The sequence below is a fragment of the Rattus norvegicus genome, chromosome 7 (genome assembly GCF_021556685.1).
Source record: "Rattus norvegicus strain SHRSP/BbbUtx chromosome 7, alternate assembly SHRSP_T2T, whole genome shotgun sequence".
Taxonomy (NCBI): domain Eukaryota; kingdom Metazoa; phylum Chordata; class Mammalia; order Rodentia; family Muridae; genus Rattus; species Rattus norvegicus.
Genome location: NC_141540.1, coordinates 99,833,578 through 99,860,000, shown reverse-complemented (window position 1 = coordinate 99,860,000; position 26,423 = coordinate 99,833,578). Strand labels below are relative to the sequence as shown.

The following is a 26,423-nucleotide window of genomic DNA, read 5'->3' as shown; positions in this document are numbered from 1 at the left end:
GGTAGATGACCACCACAAGGAAAATATGTCATCTGGACACAACAAGGAAGCTCTACATATGGACTCACATTAACTGTGATGGCATGCACAAGACCTCTGCAAGCCCAAGCCAGAGAAAAGCCCAGCATGGAGTTGAGCCTGAAGTTCCGCCCCTAACTCAGGAGCAATCATTAAGCTGTTGAGAGAGGAAGGACTAGGTTTCTCTAAGAGTTCAGTCTCTGGAAAGTAGACCAGAGAACCATGGACTACCAAATGGGATCATGTTAGGCCCGCTGGCTCTTTATGCTGGAATTTAAGTGGAGGCAGGTGGCCTTGAGAAAGGGAGAAAATGCCACGTTCTCCCTGAGTCCCTTGACTGTCACAGGCAGGGGAGACTCTACCTTCTGTGCTTTCTTTACAGAGGCGTAATACTTAGACCACCAGTCAATGACATTTTCAGCAGATTCATCTGCTATAGTCCTTCTTCTTCTTTTGGTGGATCTCCGGGAAGGCATCCTGGGATCTTGCTAAGGAATGAGAGATAGGTTACTAATTGGCCTCATGTACATGCAGAAGCCATCTGGTTAACTGTAGAACAATCTATGTAGGTGCCCAGTGAGAGGTGGGCAGAGGTTGGTTTTGTGATAGCAGTTTTCCATGTTGCTTCAATAAATGAACATTTAATTATGTTTTCAACCATTTGTTAATTAATTCAGTCAATAGCTATAAAGATGTGGTACACTGTGCTTGGCTTTAGGGATATAGTGAGGCTTTACCACAAAAGCAGAAACTGCTAAGTACAAAATGACTTCTTTTTTTTTTTTTTCTGGAGCTGGGGACCGAACCCAGGGCCTTACGCTTGCTAGGCAAGCGCTCTACCACTGAGCTAAATCCCCAACCTTGAAACCGCTAAGTTCAATGGAGAAGAGAGACATGCAGCAAATGAGTACCAGACCCTGAGACACATCTAACAGAGGAGCATTGGCTATAGCTGTCTTGGGTTAATGATCCCTAAGCAATTCATGTAAAATATGTAGTTCTAAGTTTTCTCAACTAAGGTTGACAACACTAGCCTACCTCACTGTGGGAAGTTCTAGTGGCATGAAGTAGGAACTCCCTAGTTGGCTTCATTTCTAATTTAAGAAATCCATCTAGAACATAAGCTGTGGGCAATAGAAGATGTTTGATTATATGTGATAACTATAATACATATTCCAGAAAGGAGACATTTGGAGAAGATGGTTATCATATTGGCAGTTGTCTTTAGAAGACTCACCATGCACCCATCATGTCTTCTCTGCCCAGAATCTCTAGTGGACCTACTGTGTGCCAAATATTCTATCAAGGACAGGTCATACAAAGACACGATGTCAACAAATCATATCCAACCTGGATTAACAAGTTTATAAAGCTAACAAACTCTGAGAGTGAGAATATTCATAAGTGTCTGGTGCAAAGCTGGGCCAATTGCTTTTGCATTCCAATTTTTACTATCTTCTGGGCAAGAAACTTCTTAGGATTTGTTTCTGAGATGATCTCTCCCTATGTAGCCCAGGATGGCTTTGAACTTGTGGTCCTCTTGCCTCAGCCTTATGGGTTCTGGGATTACAAGTCTATACCATTGTAATCCACAAGGAAAAGTTTAAAATGATCTTGTGGTTTGCAACTAAATGTGTGACTTCAAAAGACTGACACCATTTTTGTTCCGTGGCCTTTGGTCCTCTCCATCCTCAGAAACTCCCACATTCTAACCAGGATCAACCTTGCTCAGTTTTGAGGTCATCAGGTGTCAAGAGTGCTATGACAGCAGACACCTGAAGTGTCTTTCTCCTCTTTAGAATTCAAAGGACACATCTTCTTGGTCATGTCTGACCTTGTACAAAGGAGGCTCTAAATATTTGAGCAGTAGTCCTGGATGAAGAAACCCTTGCCTTTCCAAGCTAATGAATTTGGAAGAGTTTCTGTCCCATTAAATATTACTGTCACATCTGACTGAGACTTTAATTTCATACACAGTGACTTTCCAATCCTTCAACAGTACTTTGAGGTGGGCATCAATATCTTCCTTGTAAGCAAGGAATCTGATACCCAGAAATGTGAAGTTGCTGACTCAAGGTCATACAGCTGGTTGCCACAGGATTACTGTCTACATTTCCCAATGCAAACTCTACGGAGCCTGGTAAATAAGACCCAGGATGACCGACTGACCTTGATGTGTCCATCTTTTGGTGGTCCCTGTGCTACAGGTTTGTGTTCAGGTTCCAGCATAGGAGAGGAGTCTGGCATGTCCACCAGGGTGGCCGTCTGGGCCTGAGCAGAGTCAGGTACCTCTGTGGGAGGTGGCTCAATATCCACATAGACGTGATCTGTTGGGAGGTCCTTGGAGGAGCTGAGGAGTTCAGAAGACTGGACTGCTGCTGGTGAATCTGAAATGGCTAAATGAAAACTCATCTGGTTAGATAAGGAACACAGCCGTTATAACCAGATTCAAATAGGGCAAGTTCTTGACACTTCTGAACCTCACTTCCCTTATTTCTAGGATGACAGTAAAACTACCAATTTTTGTAGGGGGATAAAATTAGACTATGATGTATGACATCTGATGTATGATGGGCAATCAATGAGTGACTTGATTAATTATTTATTCCTTCAAGAAACTCTGGACATTGGGATCATGAAAGTCAAGGTTTAGGGCACAGGCCCTCTACATTTATTGTCTCTCTCAATGTATAAACCTATAGAGATTTTGAGGTTTCAGAGATCAAGGAACCCCTAAGTGGAGGCAGAACACTGGACACATAATCACATATGCTTAGTGGAAAGCATAGTTTTACCACTGGACTCCTGTGGGATTCTAACTGGGTCAATGGTGTCACTAAGGGTCATAACATTTGTCCAGAGTTGTCAAATGTCCTCTGCACTTCATGTGGTACAACTCAACAGTGATGACCATTTCTCAGTCTGGAGTCTCCATGGCTACTAAGGCCTCATTCCCCTGGGTGTGCCTTTCAACAGCAAAGCTAATCCAATAAATTCTCATAGGTATCTACTCTGTGCTAAATACAAAAAGCCAAGCTGAAGTAGACATCCACAGAATAGCAAGATCCCAAACTGCCAAATGAAGCAATACTCAACCCGACAAAATTGGACAGTAGGAGGTGAAGAGGAGGGGGCTAGAGAGCATGCTCGAAAGGAGATAGAGGGGCTCAGACTAAGTAATGGAGACATGTAGAGTGGAGTAAATCAGTGCTGTCCTTCAGAGCACCCTCTGACTCTATTCAAAGCAATTTCATGTACACACTCCTTGCGACCAGCATGTCACTGCTGGGTAACTAGGCTGGAGAAATTCTCACACAGCATCCTCCCTTGGGAAACATACACAGGCACTTTTATCACAGAGACTTTGGTGAAAGTAGAGAATTATAAACCAGCTAGGAGACCAGTCCAATTGGGGAAAAAAAGGAGATACAGTAGATGCAAAGGATACTCATGATAAACTAATGAGCACATGACAATATGGATGATATTAGAATGTAACACTGAATGAAAAGAACAAAAAACATTACAGCACTATATCATGTGTGTAGATCAAATGTGCTTAAATTTACAGGAGGGTCTGGGAAGATGGCTAAGAGTGCATACGGCTTTTGCAGAAGACCTAAGCTAGATTCCCAACACCCACATCGAATGACTTATAATCACCTGTAACTCCAGCTCTGGGGTGTCTGATGTTTTTCTTTTTCTGACCACCATGAAGGGTGTGTTTGCATATGTGTCTGCATGTGCGTATGCATGCGTGTGTAGCATGATAGTGCAGTATTGAGATGAGAAGTGAGATTAACTATAAACCCTTGAGAACCAAAAATGGGACAAATTAAAATAACACTTAGCATAAAGCCAAGAACAATTGTGGAGAATGGGAGCTGGGGAGTAGAGTTTAAGAAATATTCAAAGATATCTCAACAGAGGACTTGATTCTGATATGAGTCTTAAATGATAATTTGGCAACTATGGTAGAGAGAAGAGAGGTTTAAATTCATCAGAAAGGCCCAGCCAGCCACTTGGACAGTCTTTGAGGCAGTACCACCGTCCACACCCACAGGCACTATGACTCTATGGTGTTTTTGCTCTTGAATCTAGGATGTACTTCCTACCTGGTCTGGCCCCAGCTCCATCCGTCTGTGAAGTCAAGGCAAGGGGCTCTCTCGATTTACACAGAAACTGCTTCAAGCAGTTGATGGTGTAGGTGCCCACGAGGGTGCTCCTCCCAAAAGCCCTCCAGTCTACCACACAGATGCTCAGTGGTGGGTGCAGTAGCTCATTCTCAGGCAGCTCCTGTAGGGGAGGTGGAAGGAAAATGGCTGTACCTGGGGTGGCTGTGCCCTGTAGACCACAGGCAGGCACAGCTGGGTGTCTGACTCCCTTCTCCTGGCCTTGACATTCTAGTCTTCAGGGTAGCTCTGCAGCTTGCCCACACTCTGGGAACTGTCTCTTTAACCCAGAAAAATAAACACTGAACCTGTGGGGACTATTTATTAATACTAATTCACTCTAGGTAAAACTCCAAAAAGATTTAAATTGAAAAATCTCTCCCACTCCTGTATTTCCACGGCAATGTTTTCGATCCTCTTAGTTTGTCATTGCTGACCACGAGAACCTCGATCAAGCATTAGCTTAACCAGCCCCCATATGTGAAACAGATGAAGGTCAAGCCATGAGGTGTGGTGCTCAGAGGACAGTGTTGTGCACATCTGTCTCCTCCAGTGCCCCACAAGGATCCATGAAGTCTTCCGCGGAAGGTTGCAGATACTACACAGGCTTTAGTGTCATATCTGATCATTTAGGACATGCGTCTGTGGAGTTGAGTAGGTTGTCAAAGAGAGCTTCCTTTCCATAATTAATTCCAAACCACACTAAAACTGGGTGTGTTGAAATATTGAAATAAATAAGAGCAGAGTTGTCAGGAGACATAACTTTATGCATGAGAGCCACTGACGTTATAAACACAAAGAACATTATTTAAGTGTGGCCTTCAAAGTAAGTTTCTACAGAGCATTGTGTAGACTGCAGTTCTCAGAAGTAACTAGGGAGCTTGTTAAACTGGTATGTCTGATCCCTATTCTAAACACTTCTGCATTTGGTAGACAGGGCTAGACCTGATCTTATATAGCTTCTTCTTTGGGGTGTGTGAGGGTGTGTCCTGAGCATTGAACCCAGAGTGTCTCACATGCTAGTTAAGTGCTCTGCCACTTAGCTACATTCCTAGCCCTATCTTTAGTTTTTATTTTTAAGACAACGCCTCACTAAGTGGCCCAGGCTAGTCTGGAACCCTCTTTGTGGCCTGGTGTGGCCTAGAATTTGGGATCTTCCTGCTTCTGTTTCCTGAGTAGGGAGGACAACAGACCTCCACCATGATATCTAGCTGAGAATTTGCTGCAGGTAGGGCTGGTGTGGATTGGTGCTTCAAATAACCCTGTATAGGCTTAAGTTTCCTAGCTTTCTTTGCTTTATTATAAGATCTAGACCCGGGCATGTGAACAACAGATATCTACTTTTTTTCTCATTCTGAAGTCCTGGCTTTCCATAATTATTCTACCCATGAAGACAGTCTACACTTGAAATCTTGATGCATCCTCTCTCTAGGCCAAGTGGGTGAAGGAAAGGAGCCCAGCTGAGGGAAGGGAGCTGAGGGAGGAGAGACCCTTACCACTTCAAAGGCCTCTGCCTGCACGCTGAAGTTGGGGTTGTTCTTATAACTTTGGATCACGCAAGACTTCACACCTCGTCCTCCACACTCAATGAGAACCTGTGGTCGATCCACAGAGAGGAGCTGTACCTTCTTCATTTCTCGGACACCCCAGAAAAGGACCTGAGGAGAGGGTAAACAGAGCCAGAGAGGAGCCTTGTGTATGATCAATTGAAAAGTCAAATGTGACTTCTGAGCAACCATATGGTCTTCTAGCTGCAAACTATGTAGCTGGTAGTAGGTACCGCACTGTCTGGTTTAGCTGGTGGGGTCTTCCCTGGGCCAGCTGCCCACCCTGCCATAGTCCTTCAGTGATGTAAGTGGAGCCACCCCTCCCCATGAGTCCTATGAGGCAAGCCTCCCCATTTCTGAACCATACCTCGACTCGGTATTTACTCAGCACTGGCCGGATGTTGGAGGGAACAGGATAGATCTGTGTGATGTCAGGTGGGCCAGTGGGAGGGAGGCCCTGCAGCCCAGAAGAAGGGACCTGTCGCACAAAACAGCCTTTAGTGAGCAGACTTGAGAGAAGTGAGGAAGAGTAGCCAGGCTATGCAGCACTTCCTTGGTAAGACATCTTTATTTCATCAGCCCCGAGAGCAACAAGGTGCAGCATTATCACCTTCTGTCAATCACTAATGATAAGAATGTTGATTGACAAGCATGTAGTGAGCACTCAGGATGTGCCATGAGACTGCTATGACATAGCTTTCAGTGAACTCGCAGCAGATAACGAGGAGCAAACCCTCCCACACGTGTGTAGATGTTCATAGCCTGATTAAAAATAACACAAAAATATAAATCAATGGATGGAAAGAGGGTGTGATCACATCCTAAGCTTTTGATGGCTTTACTACCCACTGCCTCCAGAGAGTTGAGAGCTCCAGAAAGACCATAGTGCACAACTAGGGAACGAGATCTTCTTTAATGAAATAGAGACTTACTGTGAATTAGCAAAGCAGAAAATAAAATCTTCTGAATGTGGAACTTGGGAGGAAACTGGGTCACTTTTGTGCCCTTGGGCACAGTGACACTGCAGGACAATTCACATGCTTTGCAGAAATACCCCACAAAGAACCTAGAGAAGTCTACTAAAGGCAGGGACTTACCCACATGTAGGCCATGCTGCCCTCTCCTTGAGATCTACCACACTGCCCCCATCTGTCAAGGGCCCTTTCTAGATTGGGTCCCGGTTATCGTGGCCATTTCCTGCTCTCTGTCCTTTGTGCTGTACCTCCTACATAGGCACAAGTATGGGAATCAGGTGACCAAAGGCAAAAACCAGGCTTTTGTGAGAGACCCTTCAGCCACTCCATTCCACCATACTGTGGGATCCCTTAAGAGATGGGGGTAAATATTTAAGTTCAGAAATGTTTGCCTTTCGATGGGTTGCCCAGGCTGACTTCTCAGGATTCTCAGGATGAGGAAACACATGTTCCCTTTTTACAAGAACTTTTAAAATATGCCTTTTAAGAAGATTTTATTTCATCTCATTTATTTAGTTTATGTGTATGAGTGTTTACCTGCATCCGTGTGTGTGCACCTCTGGCATACCCTGTGCTTACAGAGCCCAGAGGAAGGCATTTGATCCCTTGCACCTAGAATGCTGCACAGTTGTAAGTCACCATGTGGGTGCTGGGAACCAAGTTGGGTCCTCTGCAAGAGAGGCAGGTGCTTTACCATTGACCAGCTCTGCAGCCCCATACACGTTGCCTTTTCAGAAGAATGTCTAATAACGACTCTTCGAGCCTAGGAAGGGTGAGAGTAGGGATCGGGCTGAACAGAGGATGATTAGCACTTTCACTTCTCCTTGAGGGATAATTTCTAATGTCTGGCAGTGGCAGGACAAACATGATTAGCAGAAATCGAGGGTTCTAAATATTGACCCCCACACACAAACAAAGCAGTGATAAATATTTGAAGTACTAGGGACCCCAAGTGCCTTGATCTGCCTGTTGCACATTATTTAAAAAGCCCTCCCACTTTAATAGAGTGCACATGAATTTTAAATGTGCATGGCTGTTACATGGCAGATTAAAATAGAATAAAAAGAATGTCCACAGTCAGCTCTTTTCTGGCCACTGTCTCGGCTGGTTGTTTCCTATTCGTGGCGCATGGTCCTGGGTTATGTAAGGACGCTTTCATACAAGTGCACAGTATTCCCTCACTTCCCCTCTCCCCTCATTAGTCCTCTTAGTTCACCTAGAGAGTTTCACTTCTACTTTCCCGTCTTATATGCACACAAGACTTTACAACTGTATAAGTGCTAAGAAATATGAATGAGAGAAAATATGCGGTATCTCCATGTGCCCCTTAGCTCTTCCATGGTTTTGTGAGTGACGTTAGGGGAGCAGTTAGCCTCCCAGGTACGGCGATGTCAGCAGGCAGCGCCAGGCAGCTGGTATCCATCCTTGCTGCACCAGCTTCCCTCTACAGCTCATTCTGCAGCTTCACTCTCTCTGACCTATTTGATATTTGAAGCATCTGTGCATCTTTTTCTGGGCTTTCATGTATGGCTTAACCACATCCGCCATGGCAAACAGAACACAAAATAATAATAACGAATAATGAATACTGTAATGATGAAATGATGAAATGGGGGAAAGCTCACACTTCGCCAGCCTTGATGAGCAATCAGTTATTTTCTAGCATGTGGAGCTAATGTGTCAGTCAGCTGGTAAACATTTACCAACAAGCCACTGTGTGTGCTGTACTGCCTGCGGGCTTGGAGAACGAGATGAAGTAAGGAAGGACTTCCTCTTGACCAAGCCCCGAACCTCGCAGAAGCGAGTCACAGACCCCAGAGCAGTGTTTAACAGAGCATGAGATCCTGAAGGACACAAGTAGAACCCAGCTCAGTATCTGAGGCCCAGAGAAGGGAAGTACAGGATCACTCACTAAAGCCTGGTTTCTGCACTTGGTTGCCCAATTCTCACTTCTTCACAATGGAATGGGTCAGTGGGGCCTGTATTAATAGTATATAGTTGCTCAGTACATGGGATGCTGGGAAAGGAGGGACTATTATGAAGGTGATGTAATTCAACTTGGGACCAGTGGAGTGATTTGTTGTGAACAACAATTTGCTCTAATATCCCAGGGAAGATGAAATATGAGGAACTCACAAAAGGTCTAGCTGCACAACTGTGGCAAAGATGGGCGAATGGGTGCCTTGTGTATCCAGTGCAAAAATTAAAGAGCTGTTACTCTCAGGGCCATGCATGACCTTAATCTGAGCCCTGCACATCTGGATAGCTACAGATGTTCATGAGCTGTTTTCCTCTCTCTGTCTTCCTCCTCTTCCCATCATTCAGCCTTCTCATACTCAGCACAGAGATGAAGGACCAGGCTTGGGCTCTCTCACTCTCTAGCTGATGAACTTGGAAAGTTAGTCTGGATCTCTGCATCTTAGCCCTGTCATTGGTGAAGTGGGGACAGCAGTGTCCAAGTCACAGAGTTGCTGTGAAGAGTTGCTGAGGGGCATGTCCGGCATTCCCATGCTTTCTGCCACAGAGCATTGCTGAGGAGGGAAGGCAAGCTGAACTGGACTTGCAAAGAGCAAGGCTCAACCTGAAGTTGTCTCCAGTTGAACGGAGTGGACTCTGGATTGCTGCTGTGTACGGTGGATGAAGCCCTGAGAGAATGTCTATGGTTGGTGTGGCCACCACCATATTAAGATTGCCAAGCCTCAGAACCATGAGAATGGCCAGACTTCCCTCAGATCTCAGTACAGATGTTAACAGTGTGTTCACAGAGTACCAACCACAGCTTCCTCCTCCCACGGTCTACAGCCTGAGACTGCTCCCCTACAGACTGAGATTAGATAACCCGCACCCTCATTCAGCAGAATATAACACACATTGGCTTTCCAGGACGCTGCTGTGCCTCCATCAGACTGGGTGGCCCATCTGATCAGTTCCAGTGCTGTGCAGAGCAAGGCGCTAGTGGCTTCAAAATAATCCATAAATAAAAAAAAGTTAAGTTCTCTAGAGGGAAATTAAGTTTGGACTCCAATTTCTCTACAGGTCTTTATATACAATGCCCACTGTGCAATAAAACATGGTATGAAAGGAGGGGGACAATGGTGTCAAATGCCAAGAAACAACAACCAAAGGAATGGATCCCAAGGGACTTGGGTAGTGTCATCATCAGATATAAACTCTACAATAGCAATGCTTAGTCTGTTCAATAAAAGAGATGATGGAGGAATTTAGTAAAGAACTGAAACCTAAAGTAAAAAGGAAGAAATGGAAATTCCATGACCATACATATAGCCACCAGGCAAAAAAATCTTGTGAAAGTTTACTTTTCAAAGGAGTAATAATAAAATAATATACAACTTCTCACCAGAGAAGCGAAGCTGAAAGGCAAAGTGGTATTTTCAAACACTGAAAGAAATTGTCACCAACACTGGCAAACAGAAAAATCTCAGAGGAAATAGATATTCTAGTTCAAATAGCATGTGTGTGTGTGTGTGTGCGCGCGTGCGCGCGTCCAACCCAGCTAGACACAGCCCTTAGCACCAAGGTGACATTGCAGCAGATAATGCTTCCCAGGAAGGAAGTGAGGGTGAGCGCATACATGAACTGACATGTTACATGAACTGACATGTTAGCCAGCAGAAGAGGCAAGTGCCATCTCTATGCTTAGCTAACGACTCAAGAAGAATCTCCTGGCCTGAGTGGAGTCTTCTGGGAGGTCTTAACACTATGCTGCCGTCTTCCTTCCTGCTCTGCTGACCTGTTCCTAGCTTATTTCAGGTGACTGTCACAATGCAGATTAGTAGATCATCAGTTGATAACTGCACATCTCACCTGGCTCTGTGCTATTTTGAGATGTGTGATCAGGGAGGACACATAGAGATGCTGTGTAAAACTAGTCTATTCACTTAATTTAGGCAACTAATGAGATGGTTTAACAAGCAGCACATTGAAGGAGGAGAAACTCACTTTGCCAGGGGGGCTTAAGTGAAAGGCAAGAACAATATAGCTTTTCCTTGATCTCTATCAAAGGGACAAAGATTAAAAATAAACTTTAGAAAGTGGGCAAAGCTCATGTGATGGTAAGTGAAAGGTTCCTGGGGCATGGCATGGGATCCAAGAAGGCAGACACGCCACATAGGTTTATAAACACCGTGCACTGAACAACTCCAATGGGCTACTCTCAGAACTAGATAGAAATGGTCACTTTTGGGGATGTGTGGTGAACCTGCTCTGTGGTAAGATAAGAGAGCATTTAGACTTTGGAAAGTATGGCAGACAGATAAGGGTAGCAAGATCTGTGTTTTGTCTGCTGAGGAACATTCCTTGGGAACACACCCACACACAGTAGACACTGCATAAATACACGTTTGAATGTATGAATCAATGAGTAAAGCAATCCTTGTCTTCTACAAACTGACACAGCGACAGAGGAGGGAAGGACTGTTTCAGTTGCTTATAGACAGTGGGCAGTAATTGAATAGAGAAAGAGGGAGAGAACATTTAGACTGCAGTGAAGTGGGCAAGCTGGAACAGAAAACGATTGCTCTGAATTTTGATAATTCCCATTGGCAGGTAAATAGCTCTGTAGGAGTTGAGGTGGGCAGAGTGGGGAGACACTTCAGAATGAGTTAACAGAATGCCTAAGAGCGGAAGACCCTGTGAGACCCAGGAACCCAGAGAGGCTGGGCATAAGAAGGTCATAGTGGCTGTATGGTAACTTGAATATTAATAAGTGACCCTGAGAAAGTAGCTTGAGGACAACACTTAAGACAGCGTAAAAGCCAGACTGAGAATTTGATATTCATGTACAGTGTAGATATTTCTCTTCATGGAATATTAGCCATTACAATAAAAACAAAATGGTATTGTAATTACACTTGGAAATACTAGGTTTTGAAAACAACATTTTAAAATGTTCTTCAGGGAGCCTTTTTACCATAGTAGCAGGTATTTCAAATCCCAAGAGAAATATCCCAAGAAACACTTCTCAAACTCTGTTCACTGCATTTGGAGGAAGTGGCTTATTTTTTAAAGCAGACTTTGGTAAATAGTCTCGTAGGTAAGGAGTGGGGACATCTGAAGGGCAGAGAGGCATGGTGGACTCTTGCTCTGGAAGGAATGTGGAGAATAATGAGAAAAGGAAAACGATTGGCGTGAGGATTAGAAGATTCCAGGAACAGAGAAGATAGGAAACAAGTGCAGAAGCAGCTACAGGGTGGTCAGGCCATAGGCATAGACACTATGGTCAGAATTATGATGATGGCTTTCGGTGCTCAGCCAGAGGGGCTGAGCTAACAGACAGGGATGGACTAAGATGGGGGATAGAGGGGCCAGCTATCGTGAATGGCTGGTGGTGTGTAGAAAAGCCATGCCATTAACTCCTGAGTCAGGAGAGCGTCTCAGCATGGGAGGCAAGGAAGTAAAAGCAAGCCATGCACAGACACAAAGAGGTAATGGCTGTGACAAGTGAAGGCCTGTCTAGTCCCAGTGTGCTCAGCATGTCTGCGCTCCACCTGCTAAGACAATCACTCTGATGATCAAATCACGTTTGGAACAAGTAATCAAATGAAAAGTCGTAATTAAACCCTGACTGATTGCACCCCCTGAGCTTCCTACCTCTGACAACCCTCCTCCATAGGTCACCTGTTGGGAAGCAGCAGGTGTCTCAACAGTGTGCCTGGTTCTGAGAGAGGAGGTGGGTGGGACCACGAGTCTCAGACGGCCGAGGCTGAGGGTCATCTTTAGGGGTCAACCAGTTCAGCTCCTCATTGAAAGACTTACTGAGAGACTTGTAGACGTGGGCTAAGAGCACTATAAAGGCAGCTGTGAGTCTAGAAGAGTGGCTGCCTGGACCCAGCCCTGGAACCTGAGCATTCCCATGCACAGTGTGCCAGACCACGTCTAGTTCTCCCTAGATGGCCACCATCTCCGTCGATGGTTCATGTTCTAGTAACCTTAAAAAGGAAGTGGACACAGCTTTGTTTGTTTAAAAAAAAGTCATATGGCTGGCTAGGTAAAATAAGAAAGTGGGAAGTAAAATTCAAACAAAATAGTTAAAGCAGAGCCGGGTAAGATGTTCAGTTAGAAGAGTGTCTGCCAGGCAAGCATGAAGACCCGGGCTTGATTTCCAGCATCCACCTAAGAAACCTGGGTGTGCCTGTAATCCCAGAGCTGGGGAGTGGGGAACAGGGGTATCCTTGTAGCTTGCTTAACAGCTGGTCTAGCTGAATCAGCTACGGGTTCAGTGGGAAGCCATGTCTCAAAAAAATAAAGTGGAGAGTGATCGAGGAGAGCACCTGACACCCACCTCAGGATTCCACATGCACACATGCATGCCTACATGCATGCACGCTACCCACATATAAATATGGATGCACACAAATATGTACACATATTCACACCATCAGATACACACAAAAACTCTAGTGGAAACAAGTGTTATTGGAATATGTAATATGAAGCAATTGTTTCATTTCCCCACTCATTAAATTTGGAGGAACTGACGTTCCATGATAACATGGGAAATACTTTTCTGTAGCCATCAAGTCTGAAGCTGGTCTCTCTTGGGAAGGGAAGTTGTCAGTTGATGTGATGTTATAGGGGAACAGAAAACAAAGCCTTCCTTTAGAAGTGGGGACAACTATAAGGGCGAACCTCTTTTTGTCTGGATTCAGTGTTGTTTGGTATCTGCCTAGGTTTGAACAGCTTGCTGACAGCTCTCACTTGAGAGAAGACTGGTCCAGTTGGTCTGGAAGCTTGCCTTCCATTCCGACACCCACACATCTGGGCAGCACACACCTATCTGGCTACAGATGGTTTTATCAGAGACCACTTGGCTTATCATCCTAGAGCATCCTAGAACCTAGTGTTTGTAAGACAGATCTTTCTAGTTCTACTTTCCTACCCTGCTAGACTTCATCTACTTGGAGCTGAATGAAGCCAGTCCTTGAATCCCCATGACCTTACTCCTCCTTATGCAGACTCAGTTTCCCAGGCAGACTTTACTCTTTCTCCAAAGCTTCATTTTCCACAGTAGAAGTTCTCCCTTAGGTGACTTAAAACACAGACAACAAAGTCTGATAGGATGTATCAGTATTGGCAATTACAAACTCCAGGCTGCAGATGTGAAGAGAATTTGGGTTCAAATACAAGTACATCTAACCTAAATGTCCCCTTAATAATTAATACAATTGAGTTCTCCATTTTGGTTAGAAATCTGTCTACCTTGGGTTTAAATTCACACCTATTATGCTGCCCATATCATTGCATTCTACCCACTTCAATTTCTAAAATCAATAGTTGGGACCAAAGACTTTGTTTTAATATCCTATAGCATAGAAATATTATTAATAATAAAATATCATGCATGCTCTATACAAGACACTTTGAGTAGGCTAATTAATGCCCTATATTTTTAAACAGAGAGAGCCACATTCTAACAAGTGGTAAGTCTGAGATTTATGTCTGTGGGATCTAGTTCCCCCCAGTTTCACATGCATCCGTACTGTGTGTGCTAGGGATAGGTGCCTTCCAATTTCATTATCAAGTGAGTCGAGTTTTGTTTTATTTTAAATTGGAGTTTTTGAAAATTGGGTTTCCTGCAAAAGATGTTATTAATCCAGTGTCAAACGTGGATGTTCAAATTGTAACCCCACCAATGACATTTGGAGATTCAGTCTTAGAGAAGAATCCAGAGCTCTCATAAATGTGGTTAGTCCCTTATAATAAGAGACCTACAGAAGAACAATCTCCCTCCTGTAGGGGGTGGTTCTGATGTTAAGATCCTGTTCCCAAATTGGTTATTGATCTCTTAGTAAAGAAAGCCATGGGCCTGGCTCCAGCTGCATATGTCGTAGAAGATGGCCTTATGGGCACCAATGGGAGGAGGAGCCCTTGGTCCTGCCAAGACTGGACCCCCCAGTATAGGGAAATGTCAGGGCGGGGAGTCAGGAAGAGGTTTGGTTGAGGAGGGGAACACAGTTATAGAAGAGAGGGAGGAGGTTTATGGATGGAAAACTGGGAAAGGAAATAATATTTGAAATGTAAATAAAAAATATCCAATAAAAATAAAGAAAGCCATGGGCCAATTGCTGTGTGGAAGGTATAGGCAGGACTTCCGGGACCCTGGGCACAGGCAGAGAGACACAAGGGACAAGAACAGAGTTCAACACAGGCCACTCCTACAGGCAGGTGGTCAGGGAAGTTTAGCAACTGAAGTTTAGGGCAGGTGGGAGAAATGGAGATAAGAAATTGATAAGGGCACACTTTTCCAGGTGAGAGATAGTAGCACTCAGCAATTGTGCCAAGAAGGCAAGTTGAAAACAAACAACTGTGGTGTGTTTTTTATCTGAGGATTCAGGGAAGCTGGAAGGTGGCTGATAGTAGGGTCACTTCCCAGAGCAAAGGCAGGTAGAACAAAACTACACACAACACCCTCCTACATGAAGGTACAATGAGAAAACGATCACTATAAACCAGGGCGTCAGATCTATCAGTGCCTTCTTGGACACCCAGGCTCAACTGTGAGAATATGTAACAAGCAATGTTCGTTGTTTAAACTGATCAATCAGTGCATTGTTATGGCATCCTGCATGGAGTAAGATGAAAGATTGGCCTGATGCCAAAGCAAAGAGCCCAGGACCTGATGCCTCAGAGAGTGTAGGGTCTGGGAGAGGGATCTCTGGCAAGCCTAGATGCTCCCTTCTTATTTATCCTCTTCAAGTCCTACTGGTTCTCTACTGGACAGCCACAATTCAGAAACTCAGTTTCCCTTCCTCTGAGAGGGTCTTTGTATTCACACACATACATATACATACATACATGCCCACATGCATGCGCGCGCGCACACACACACACACACACCCTAGGACTTCAGGGAAGGACTAGGAGTTCTTTGACTTTGGGAAACAACGTGATATGGTAGAAGTAAAAGCTATTAAGGTCCCACTTCAGAGCTCAGCTGTCTATAGAAGGTGATGAGGTTGGCCAGTGCATGAGTCCTTAGTTTCCCGTCTCTCTAATGGGAATGGGAATGTGTGTCTCCAGAGGCTCGAGGGGATCTATGAAAGATATGAGATGCCACAGCTATAACTTCAGGCACAAGGCAACTAGCACACAAATGGCCTATGCCTTCTTTTTCCATATCTGTCTAAGAGCTGACGGATTCTTCTGTAGCTCAAACCCTGATGACCCAACCCTGAGGGATCTTTTGTTCTAGGATTTCGATTTGTTCTGGGAATAACTTGTGTTATCAAAGTTTTTAAATGTCAGCTTCCAGATGCCTGGAAGAAGAAGCCCACAGACACAGGATAACAGGGATGAACCAGGTGGTGCTTCACTAAACAACACATCTGGAAAAGCTGTTCCTCAGGCCAAGTGGAGCAGAAAGACATCTGGTACACATGCCCCAGACCTCTTACCTGCAACAGCTCAAACACAGCGAGGAGGTCCCCTCCAGAGAGGTTTCCACAGAAGATGGGGTGATAGCACAGCTTAGGGGGCTCATAGTCCTGGTCAGCCAGGGTCACAACTGGAGCAGCCACCGTGGCACCCAAATATTCTGGCTTTCCCTAGAGAAGAAATGAGTTTTTGATTGATATCCACTTAGTTCCGACCAGCATCAAGGCAACTTTGCAAATCATTTTTACAAAGTTAGCAGTTAAAGTTAGCATCAACCTATCCCATAACCCACTCATGGCTTGGCAGACAGAGGGTCTCTCAGGCTCCCAGGGACATGCTGAGAGGATAGCCTTGGGGGCGCCCTATTCCAAGACTCCTTCTGTAGAGATTAATTAAAGTAACCAACCAACCAGAGTAGACTGGGAGGGGAAAGGAAAATGCAAGAAAATGACAGATACTCTAAAGGGGTTTCCATGGTCCACAGGATCGTGAGCTTCAGAGATAAGCAAACCCAAGTCTGTGGTCTCAGTCTGCTTCTTTTTCCTGTGTGTGTGGCCTAAGCTAGGTACTCAACCCTTTTGAAGCTCATAAACAGAGCTAAAGGTTTTTATTTCTTCATAACATCCCCCAAAGTGATGCAATCTTATATATCGTTTGCATTATGTACCCAATACATGGTAATGGAATGTCAAAGGCAATGGGCTCCTTTTCACATAGAAAACCAACACTTGGGATCGGAAGCTTGTTCCCTGGAAGGAGAGTGAAGGGGTATTTACTTTGTGGGTCTTTCACCAGAAAATCTATACTGCATTTCATAAATACATTCAACCCAATTTACAGCAGGGGTGGGGGGTAGAGGGAGGGGATACTATGCTGACAGCCATCAAGTGTGCAGGAAAGAGTAGACCTAGAAGCCATGTCAAGTCCTGACTCTGTCCCTCACTAGCCATGACCTTAACGCATCTGAATTTTCCAAATCTGTCCTAATTTCTAGAGAGCAAGAAAGGCAGGACAAGCCCTCATTGGTCTCCATGGTCACTACGACTCTTGTGAGTCTCAAATCTTGTTTCTTCTCTGACCTTGGCCCACCCCAGAGCACACTGAGAGTGAGGAGGCTTTGGAAAATCTTTCCAAAACAACTGTTGTACTTTATAGATTCTACCTGAGGAGGTAGGGATGTCAAATAAAAGATATAAATCAAAACAGAGACTTAAGGAACACCCATTCAGAGCCTGCCCCACATGTGGCCCATACATATACAGCCACCCAATTAGACAAGATGGATGAAGCAAAGAAGTGCAGACCAACAGGAGCCGGATGTAGATCGCTCCTGAGAGACACAGCCAGAATACAGCAAATACAGAGGCGAATGCCAGCAGCAAACCACTGAACTGAGAATAGGTCCCCTATTGAAGGAATCAGAGAAAGAACTGGAAGAGCTTGAAGGGGCTCGAGACCCCAAAAGTACAACAATGCCAAGCAACCAGAGCTTCCAGGGACTAAGCCACTACCTAAAGACTATACATGGACTGACCCTGGACTCTGACCCCATAGGTAGCAATGAATATCCTAGTAAGAGCACCAGTGGAAGGGGAAGCCCTGGGTCCTGCTAAGACTGAACCCCCAGTGAACTAGTCTATGGGGGGAGGGCGGCAATGGGGGGAGGGTTGGGAGGGGAACACCCATAAGGAAGGGGAGGGGGGAGGGGGATGTTTGCCCAGAAACCAGGAAAGGGAATAACACTCGAAATGTATATAAGAAATACTGAAGTTAATAAAAAAAAAAAAAAAAGAACACAGTGGAAGGGCAACTTTTTTTATTTTACAATAAAGCTTATAATTTATCATAAAAAAAGATATAAATCTTTGTCATTTTTAACTTAGAGAAGAGTGTTTGTCTTAGTCACTTAAACCCACCAGTCAGCTTTGGGGGTTATCTGACGTTTCAGCACACAAACATTATTGGAAGAGGAAGAGATTTGATTTATATCCAAAAAGGGCCAGGATGGATGTGGGCTTGCAGGGCCAGGCAGCAACCAAGTAAAAGAGAGTTGGTTACAAGGCTAAAGATGTCCATGCATTTCCCTCAAGCCAGGCAAGAACAGCACAAACCTATTTCCAAACCTGGCTTGGAGGAGTTTTTAATGTAGCAGTCACATGGGACCAGCTGGGGGTCTGCTGTAGTTGTGGGTTGGTTCATGCAAGCATCACGTCTTTATGAGAGTGGGTGTGGAGTAAATCCTGCTAATTGGATGTGATTTTGATTGTGATCTAAAGAGAACTCTAACTAAAGCAGTGACTAGTGCATCACAGTGTGGTGAGGTCAAAGCCACCTCTGGGTGTATCAGGACTCTATTGACGCTACTGACATTGAAATAAAGACGGTCCTTATAGTAGACCATTTAGAAGGAGTAGTCAGTGTTGCCTAGTGACACATACCACCGCATCACTGTCGTAGAGTTCCACCACCACAAGGGGTGGGGACTCCATTAGCTCCCTCTCTTCGCCATGCAGAACCAACTCATTGAATAGCAGCATCTGGTTCCAGGTAGGAGAGAGAGTCTGGGAAATGACCTGGCAGAAAACAACAAAGGAGCCATTTAACAGTTGGTCAACAGAAACAGGAAGGGTAAGGAAAGTCCATGGCTACTGCCTGTTAAATGCAAATTCCCAGTCTCTGGAAAACTTTGTATTCCTAATGTTGTATTAGTGGAGTACTGCTTAATGACCTATTTGCATAAATAATTTGCATAAGTAATTTTAATTCACCCTGGTGCTATGATGACATCAGTTGTTCTTTATTGAATATTTATTATATACTATCTATATAGCACTGAGCCATGCACTGTCTCATTCAAACCTTGAAATCTCTCTCAGTGCTGTTATTTCCATGACTATTAAAGGAAAAAAAAAGGTTCACATGTCTGTTGCAGTAAAAAAATAAAGGTCAGTGCCACCGGTTCCTGCACATACCCAGGCAGTCGCTCTCTCATGTAGTTCTGCTCCCGTGGGGCTTGGGAACTAGCACTAATTTATCTCAGGAACTCCATGCTGGCCCCCATGGTACTCTCTAACCTGGGCTGTGTCTAACCTTGCCACGCTGCTTTGCTCTAACTCACAGTTCCCTTGGCGGTTATTATCATGCCAGGCATACACATCACAATTCCATGGTGAGCTTGGTGCATCCTCCCACCACACCTTCTCTTGAACACAATTAAGTCGCCACATAAAAGAACACACCACATAATAACCTCTGACCCAATTGATAAGATATAATTTACCCATCTAGACAGCACAAAATCCTGCACATCCATCCCTTAAAAATACTCATAATAACCTGTATTTATGCCCAGAGAAGAATCTTAACATCTGCCACCATGTTCTCCCAGCTCCTTCTCCTCTGCTTCTCCCTCTCCTTCTAAAATCTCTGTTCTCACCTCCCTTCCTTCTTGTCCAATGACAGGCCTCCTTTTATCTTGTCTGCCTTCACCTGCATAAGGACATCAACCTACACATGTCCAGAGTCTACAGATGATAAACAGAAATTCCATCTGGACCATCACTTTCATTAGGCAATACCACTAACACCTCTACTTTAAAGATTCCCCTCCACTGAGAAAGGGGAATCAAACACAAAGTCCCCAATGTTGGCTTTTAAATCTCATCTACTTTATGGAGAAGTCTACAGTTTGTAGCTATTCATTGACTACTTTGACTAGTCCAGAGTCTTCAGAACAACCCTCACCATTTGACACGACATTTTTCTAAAGAGGAATTGCTATGGCAGCAAATGGTGACATTGGTAGTAGGCTGTACCCATCATGCAGATGGAGAAACTAAAAATCTAGGAAGGATGATAGCTTGAAGAATTGGTCCAGAACCATCCTGGTCTCACCACAACCGGCCAACAGTTTTCTTCCCAGGATGTTCAAGAGGAACTTTTGGAAGGGAGAATGTTATTTAAATTTTAATTTCTTTCTCTATTCATTTAGACATTTGGAAAGAGGCCAGTTTCACAGAACAAAAGACTGAGTTGCTTACAAGGTAGATGGCCCCACACCCGGGCAGACACTACCCCATTAATATGCAGAACTTGTACTGGAAAGAGTACATGGTCATAGCTTTCTTCCAAGCTGTGCAATCAAACGGGATTCGGAAATGTAAGTGTTGCCCAGCTGCTGGATTCTGGGGAAATTTCCACAGCACCTCTGAATTGTTTCTCACTATTGTCTACTCCAGGAGGGCTGGAAGAAAGAACCAGCCTGCACTAACCCTCAGACTCACATAAAACTGCCAGCCTAGTTAAACAGCCAGCCAGCTCCAGTTACAGCACTAAACTGTTTGCACTGTGGTCACGGAAGAATATCTTTATAGCTCTTTATGTAAGCCGTAAAAGTATTGTGTGGCTGCAGTTCACCTCCCTTCTTGAGTTTTTATTTTAGAATATTTCATGTCTCAGATACAAAGAAGTTTTAAAATGCCTCTGGGGAAATCTACCTTTTCTGACAGAAAAAGGACCAAAGTTTAACCAACCGATAAACAGAAGTGACATAGTTGCAATGCAAAGTTGCCTACTTTATGTCGCTTTTGAGGAGACAGGAGAGCTCTCCGCGGCATGCACCTGACTGACAGAGTATTGTCAAAGCAGACTATGATCTTCACGGCATCTTTGCTACAGGGGGATTTGAATAATTTCCTTCTCGATTGACTTTGAATGATTGACTTGGTGCCATTGAATAAGAATCCAGAGACTAGCATTCATTCAGTCTTCTTTCACTCATTCATTATGATTCATTCAGTCTTCATTCACTCATCCATTATGTACCTACAGTGAGCTAGACTGTGACCTCTGCATAGTGGACTTGACGGCCATTTGCATGAATAGATGAGAGGGAACTAACCTGTCCTCCAAGTTGCCATCATATGTAAGATGTCCCTTTAGAGCAATACTTAATGACTCACCCAAACAAGCATCCTCTATTTCTTTGCTCAGCTATCCATGATTTGCCTCGTCTCTTAAGGGCTTCAAGGAACCTCATTGAGCTGAGTTTAAGGCGGCAGTGCCTGTGTATTGCAACCATTGGGAAACACTTACTCCCAATGGGCTTAGGAACTGAGAACTACTCAGTAGCAAAATTTCAGTCCTGAAATAGTAACAAAAATAATATTATGGTTGGGGGCTCACTACAACATGAGAAACTGTATTAAAGGGTCACAGCACTAGAAAGGTTGAGAAGCACTGGTCTAAAGCATCATTTGGAATTTCAGGGTAAGACTTGGCTAACATTAAATAATTAGTCAGATGTCCCAGACAGAATATAGCAATAGGAGCAAAAATCTAACTAGACGGAATCCAGGTATCATATGACCAGCTTGATTAATCCAGGTGACTAAATGTCCCAAGTCTTAGTTTCCCTTTTTTAAATGGGTTTATACCCATTTATCTGAAGTGAAGAAGATTCACTGCCTGGCATACAGTAGGTGCTCAGTAAATGCTTGCAACCCTCCCTAAATGTACTCCATCTCAGTCCATATTATAAGTGAGCAAACATTGAGGGCTAGGGGTGTGGCTCAGGAGTAGAGTGTCTGTCGAGTATTTGTCAAGCCTGGGGTACACACACACACACACACACACACACATACATACCACACACACACAGCACACACATACACCACACAACACACACACAACACACATAACACATACACACACACAGCACACACATCTCACACATACACATACCACATATATACACCACACACACCACACATACACAACACACACACAAACACACACAACATACACACAACACACCATACACACATACCACACACATCTCTCACATACACACACCACACACACACACACACACTCACTCACACACACCACATATATACACCACACAACACGCACAACACATACACACACAACACACACATCTCTCTCACACACACACACACATACCACACACACAACATACATATACACCACACACATACAACACATACACACACAACACACACATACACACACACACCACATCACACCACACACACATACACTACACACCACATAATACACACACACATACACACACACATACACTCATATTTACCCTATGACAGCCCTGGTATACACACACACACAACACATACACACACAACACACACATCATGCCCATGTCTTCAGGACTAAGCATCAGTCCCATTGTTAGGAACACCAGGTTTAACGATCTCTAGTGTCTAAGATGCCTCACCCTCCTCTTCTCTCTCCTCCCTTATTCACATCTGACTCTTCCCAAATCCTTCCTCTGTCAGAGCCTCTTCCCCTTCCCCTTTATCCTTCCAGCCCTAGTTCTCTAGCATCTGCAATAACTGCTCAGTAACTCCTCTGAAATGTTCCAGACCATCAAGTCACGTCGTAAGAGGTGGAAGGCAGGAGGTTTTAGAGGCTGGCTTTTCAGAGCACCAGGTGCTCAGTTCTCCTGGGACCTAGTACCAGCCCACGGGTGTTGCCTTGTGAGCGCTGGGCTCTGCAGGACCTCACAATTAGCTTTCCCAGCAGATGTATGAAGGAGGTCTGTCACTGTCCCAGACAGGCCCTCAATGTAGCCCAACAGGACAGGAGAGGGAAACCTAGGAGCTTTGTAACTGAAATCAAGACAGAGCAGCTAGGCAAAGGTGATCTCGGAACTGGTGAGACCTGGGTCTCCATCTTGGTCTCCACGCTGTACAATCTCTGATTCTCACTTCTTCATCTCCAGAATAGGAACACAAGAGCATGTGTCCCTGAGTTACATGAAGGGTGGTAAACAATGTATGGAAAATGCATATTGTCGTGTCTGGCATGGGAGAGCCTGGAATAACTGACACCTGTTATTATTAGCCAAAGTGGGTACTTGATTCAAAATTAGAGACACATCCAGGGTTCAACAGAAGCTATTTCTCTTTCGGATGATTATTTGATAAAGCAAGTCCATCTGTTCCTTTGAGATAAGAATCTAAATTAAACCAAGATGTGTGGAGATGAAAACCAGCAGGATAGCTATGTGGCTGTCCCATGCTCACTCAGACGTCTCCAGGGTCACTCCAGAGGCTCTGGAATTGCATGATTGAGGCACATGGATGGTTCTTGGGTTCACCTTCTGAGCCTACTCTTATCTGGGGATGATGGCTCTGTAGCGGCCATCAGGTAGAAGCTGTTTTAAGCCATTGGCATTTCATGCTTCGTGAGGGAGATGTATGTGTTGCTTTCATGCCCATCACAGGTGAAGAAAGTGAGATCTAAAGATAAATGATCTTGGATTTGGACCAGGGAAACATAATTCCACAGTTATGCATTGTTTTGGTGTGTGTGTGTGTGTGTGTGTGTGTGTATGTGTGCATGCACATGTTTGCCAAGGGCACATGAGTATGTCTGTGTACATGTTTGAAGGTGTGTGCATGTGTGTACATGTTCATAGGGGTACATATATGGATGTTTGTAAGGGGTGCACGTGTGTATAGGTGCACATGCATGTACATGTATGTGGAGGCTAGAAGGCAACCTCTTGTATCATTCCTATGAAGCCATCTATCTTGTTGTTTGTGACAAGCTCTTTCACTAAGATAGGAGTTTTCTGAGCAGTGAGGCCCAGCAACCTGGCCATCTCCATCAAAACCCCCAGTGCTAGGATCGAAGTGCTCACCACCAGCCTGGCTTTCTACCTGGGCTCCATCGATAAACTCAGATCCTCATGCTTGTGTGGCAAGCACTTACAGCAGTGCTCTCTTCTGGACCCTCTCCAGGGTCCATGTGTACAGTCACCACTGTTTGTGTCCTCTCAAAAACCAGCAAAGAGGAAGGCCTCCTGCCTTCTGTTCCAATTAGACAATGAATGAGAATGGAGACCCTTTTCCTCCAAAGTCTCTCTGAGAAGGATGAGCCCATCTCTCCATGTGGCTCCTGTAGGCCTTTGTTCAGCCCTGCACATAGGGCTTGGCACAGCACAACCAGCCTATCTGCCTGAAGGACTACAAGCATGTCTGCCTCACACATTATGCAGGAGCAGGATCTCTCCCAACCCCCACCGTAGAGCCCATGCAGAACCAGCACTCAGCAGGCACTAGCTAAATGGACGCCATGCTGGCTCCCTTTACACTCTCAGTCTATGTGTGCTAAATCAAAATATAGTTGACTCCATCAACTGAATGGATCTTAGGGGTCTTGGAGAAAAATGTGCCCTCTTGATATCAGCCAGCGTAATGGCAGCCACTCTTCAGTCATTTATGCACCAAATTTTCCACTTCTTCACAACAGCTCTGTTTTAGAAAGACAGAACTGGGGTCCAGTGAACCATTTGTCGGGGAGACACACAGCTTCAGAATAGACAAGCTGCACAGTGACCTTGCATCTCGTTTCCCACCTCTCTGTGAGGGCCAATTCTACATGGTCTTACCCTTCCCCCCAAAACAATTCAAGAACAGGTAAGGCTTTTGAGTCTAACCCATTAGAGAGATCTCCTGCGGACTTGTGCTGACTGGGAACCCTTTTTGGGGTAGAGCTTGGTGTGGGAGTCAGGGAGGAAGCAAAAGGAAACAACCACCTGCTCATCTCCTGTAACACAGCGCCTGTCACCAAGGGGTGTCCTCCAGGGGACACATCTGTAAAAAGCACCCTAGCTGCTAAGTGCTGAGTTAGAACTTCCTGATCAGAAAGCTAGAGCCTTCTCCTTCAGCAGGTCCGCTAAGGTGATGGCAGACTCAAGTCTCAGGAATGCTGTCTGAGCTGGCTTCTGATTTCTCATTCCCTCTGTACTCCCAGTGCCCAGCACCCCTGCAGGTGCCTGGGGTGCACCAGGTTCCTCTTCTCAGTCTTGTTGGCCCCTGTCTTAGCTTTAAGTCTTGTCCCTCTGCTTCAGCCCAATAGCTCAAGGAAACCAGTAGGCCTCTACAGCCTGTTCTTGACCCCGATTGGCTTCTGAGTCTGCAGGACTGTGCACTGGGAGGTGCAGAGGGAAAGGGGCGGGATGGGATGGTGTGACCCTCATCTTTCTTTCCCAGGCTCTGCCAAGCATCAGCTGTAGCAGTAGCGGGAAGGCCGCGGCTCTCTGGTTACCTTTGTGGTCTGGCACTGGGATAGGAATGTGACTTTGGCAAAGGGATCTGAAAGTCCATTGCTGTCAGCTGCGATGAGGCCCCGGGCTTGGTACATGTGTGCTCTCAGCTGAAAGACATGCTGGGCTGCGGGGGAAATTACAGAAAGGTCAAGTGTTAATAGGCTTTTAGGAGTGGTATGTGTTTATGTGTGTCTGGCAGTATCCCCAGACAGACAGCAGTGATACCAGCCCTGCCCTCCTCTGTGGCCAGAAAATGTGGAGACAGGGGAGAGACGCTAATGCCAAGTACTTTAAAAGCATCCCCCCTCCATGAGTTTTTGCCCATGGAGTTCCTTAATCACCATCACAGCAACCATGTGAAATATGTAATTATCTCTCCATTTATAGATGAGGAAAATGACCCAAAAATGGATGATATAATTTCCCAAGTATGCAAAGCCCAGATTTTTCTTCTGCATAACTCCAAAATCCACCTTTCTCCCACTAGAATGTCATATTTTAGCAAGCTTAAACAAGCAACATGATTCCCTAGGAATGTCTTATTTAAGAGTGTGTGTGTGTGTGTATGTGCATACACGTGCACATGTATGTGAGCACACATGCATATACAGGCTCATCCACCAATGTATAAGGCCGCTTTACAAATAGCTTTTTACTTCAATAAACTCAGTAGACACAGTGAGTTATCCATTCGTCTTCTACTTTGCTAGCCAATGATATTTTGTGTGCCGACTATGTAGAGTTTTGGTCTTGGTCTCCTAGGCACTGTCGATAGTGAGGGGACTAAGATAGCTTCCTGTCCTTGGAAGCTCCCCTGAGAAAAGGCAGGAGATGAGATGAGAAGCCAGATCACAGGGATAGGAGGGTGTGGCTGAATGATTTCGAGGATCTGGCCAAAGGGCACGGGAGACAAAGAGCAGAATGACATGTGTTAGATGGGATGGAACACAGAGAGAGACAGGTTCGAAGAGGCTGTCATTCAGTGGAGAATGACAGCTCAGCTGCTCACATTCATGGGACCTCCCCATCCCTGGCTCTTCAAGCTCACATCCTGTTTTCATATTCCCCCATCCCCCTTTGCCTGTTTACCTGCCCGTTTCCACCTCTCTGAAAGGGACAGTGTTAGGATGATCCATGTCTTTGTGTTGGCATGGGGACTTCTGTGTAGGGACCTTGTGTGCCTATTGCGATTAGGTCTGCTTACTTAAAACGAAGACCACAA

At 44.9% G+C, this 26,423-nt stretch overlaps 1 protein-coding gene across 3 annotated transcripts in view; it reads right to left on the bottom strand.

The window, feature by feature from the left end:
- The window catches only part of Fer1l6 (fer-1-like family member 6), a 155,555-nt gene that overhangs the window by 39,563 nt on the left and 89,569 nt on the right, over positions 1-26,423 (bottom strand). For all 3 annotated transcript variants that reach the window (XM_087557384.1, NM_001447146.1, XM_087557386.1), the window contains 8 exon segments: positions 25,201-25,325; positions 18,543-18,677; positions 16,125-16,274; positions 6,105-6,215; positions 5,687-5,848; positions 4,134-4,314; positions 2,188-2,414; positions 381-506 (listed from right to left, as the gene is read on the bottom strand). In XM_087557384.1, the coding sequence (XP_087413510.1) occupies positions 381-506; positions 2,188-2,414; positions 4,134-4,314; positions 5,687-5,848; positions 6,105-6,215; positions 16,125-16,274; positions 18,543-18,677; positions 25,201-25,325 (1,217 nt within the window).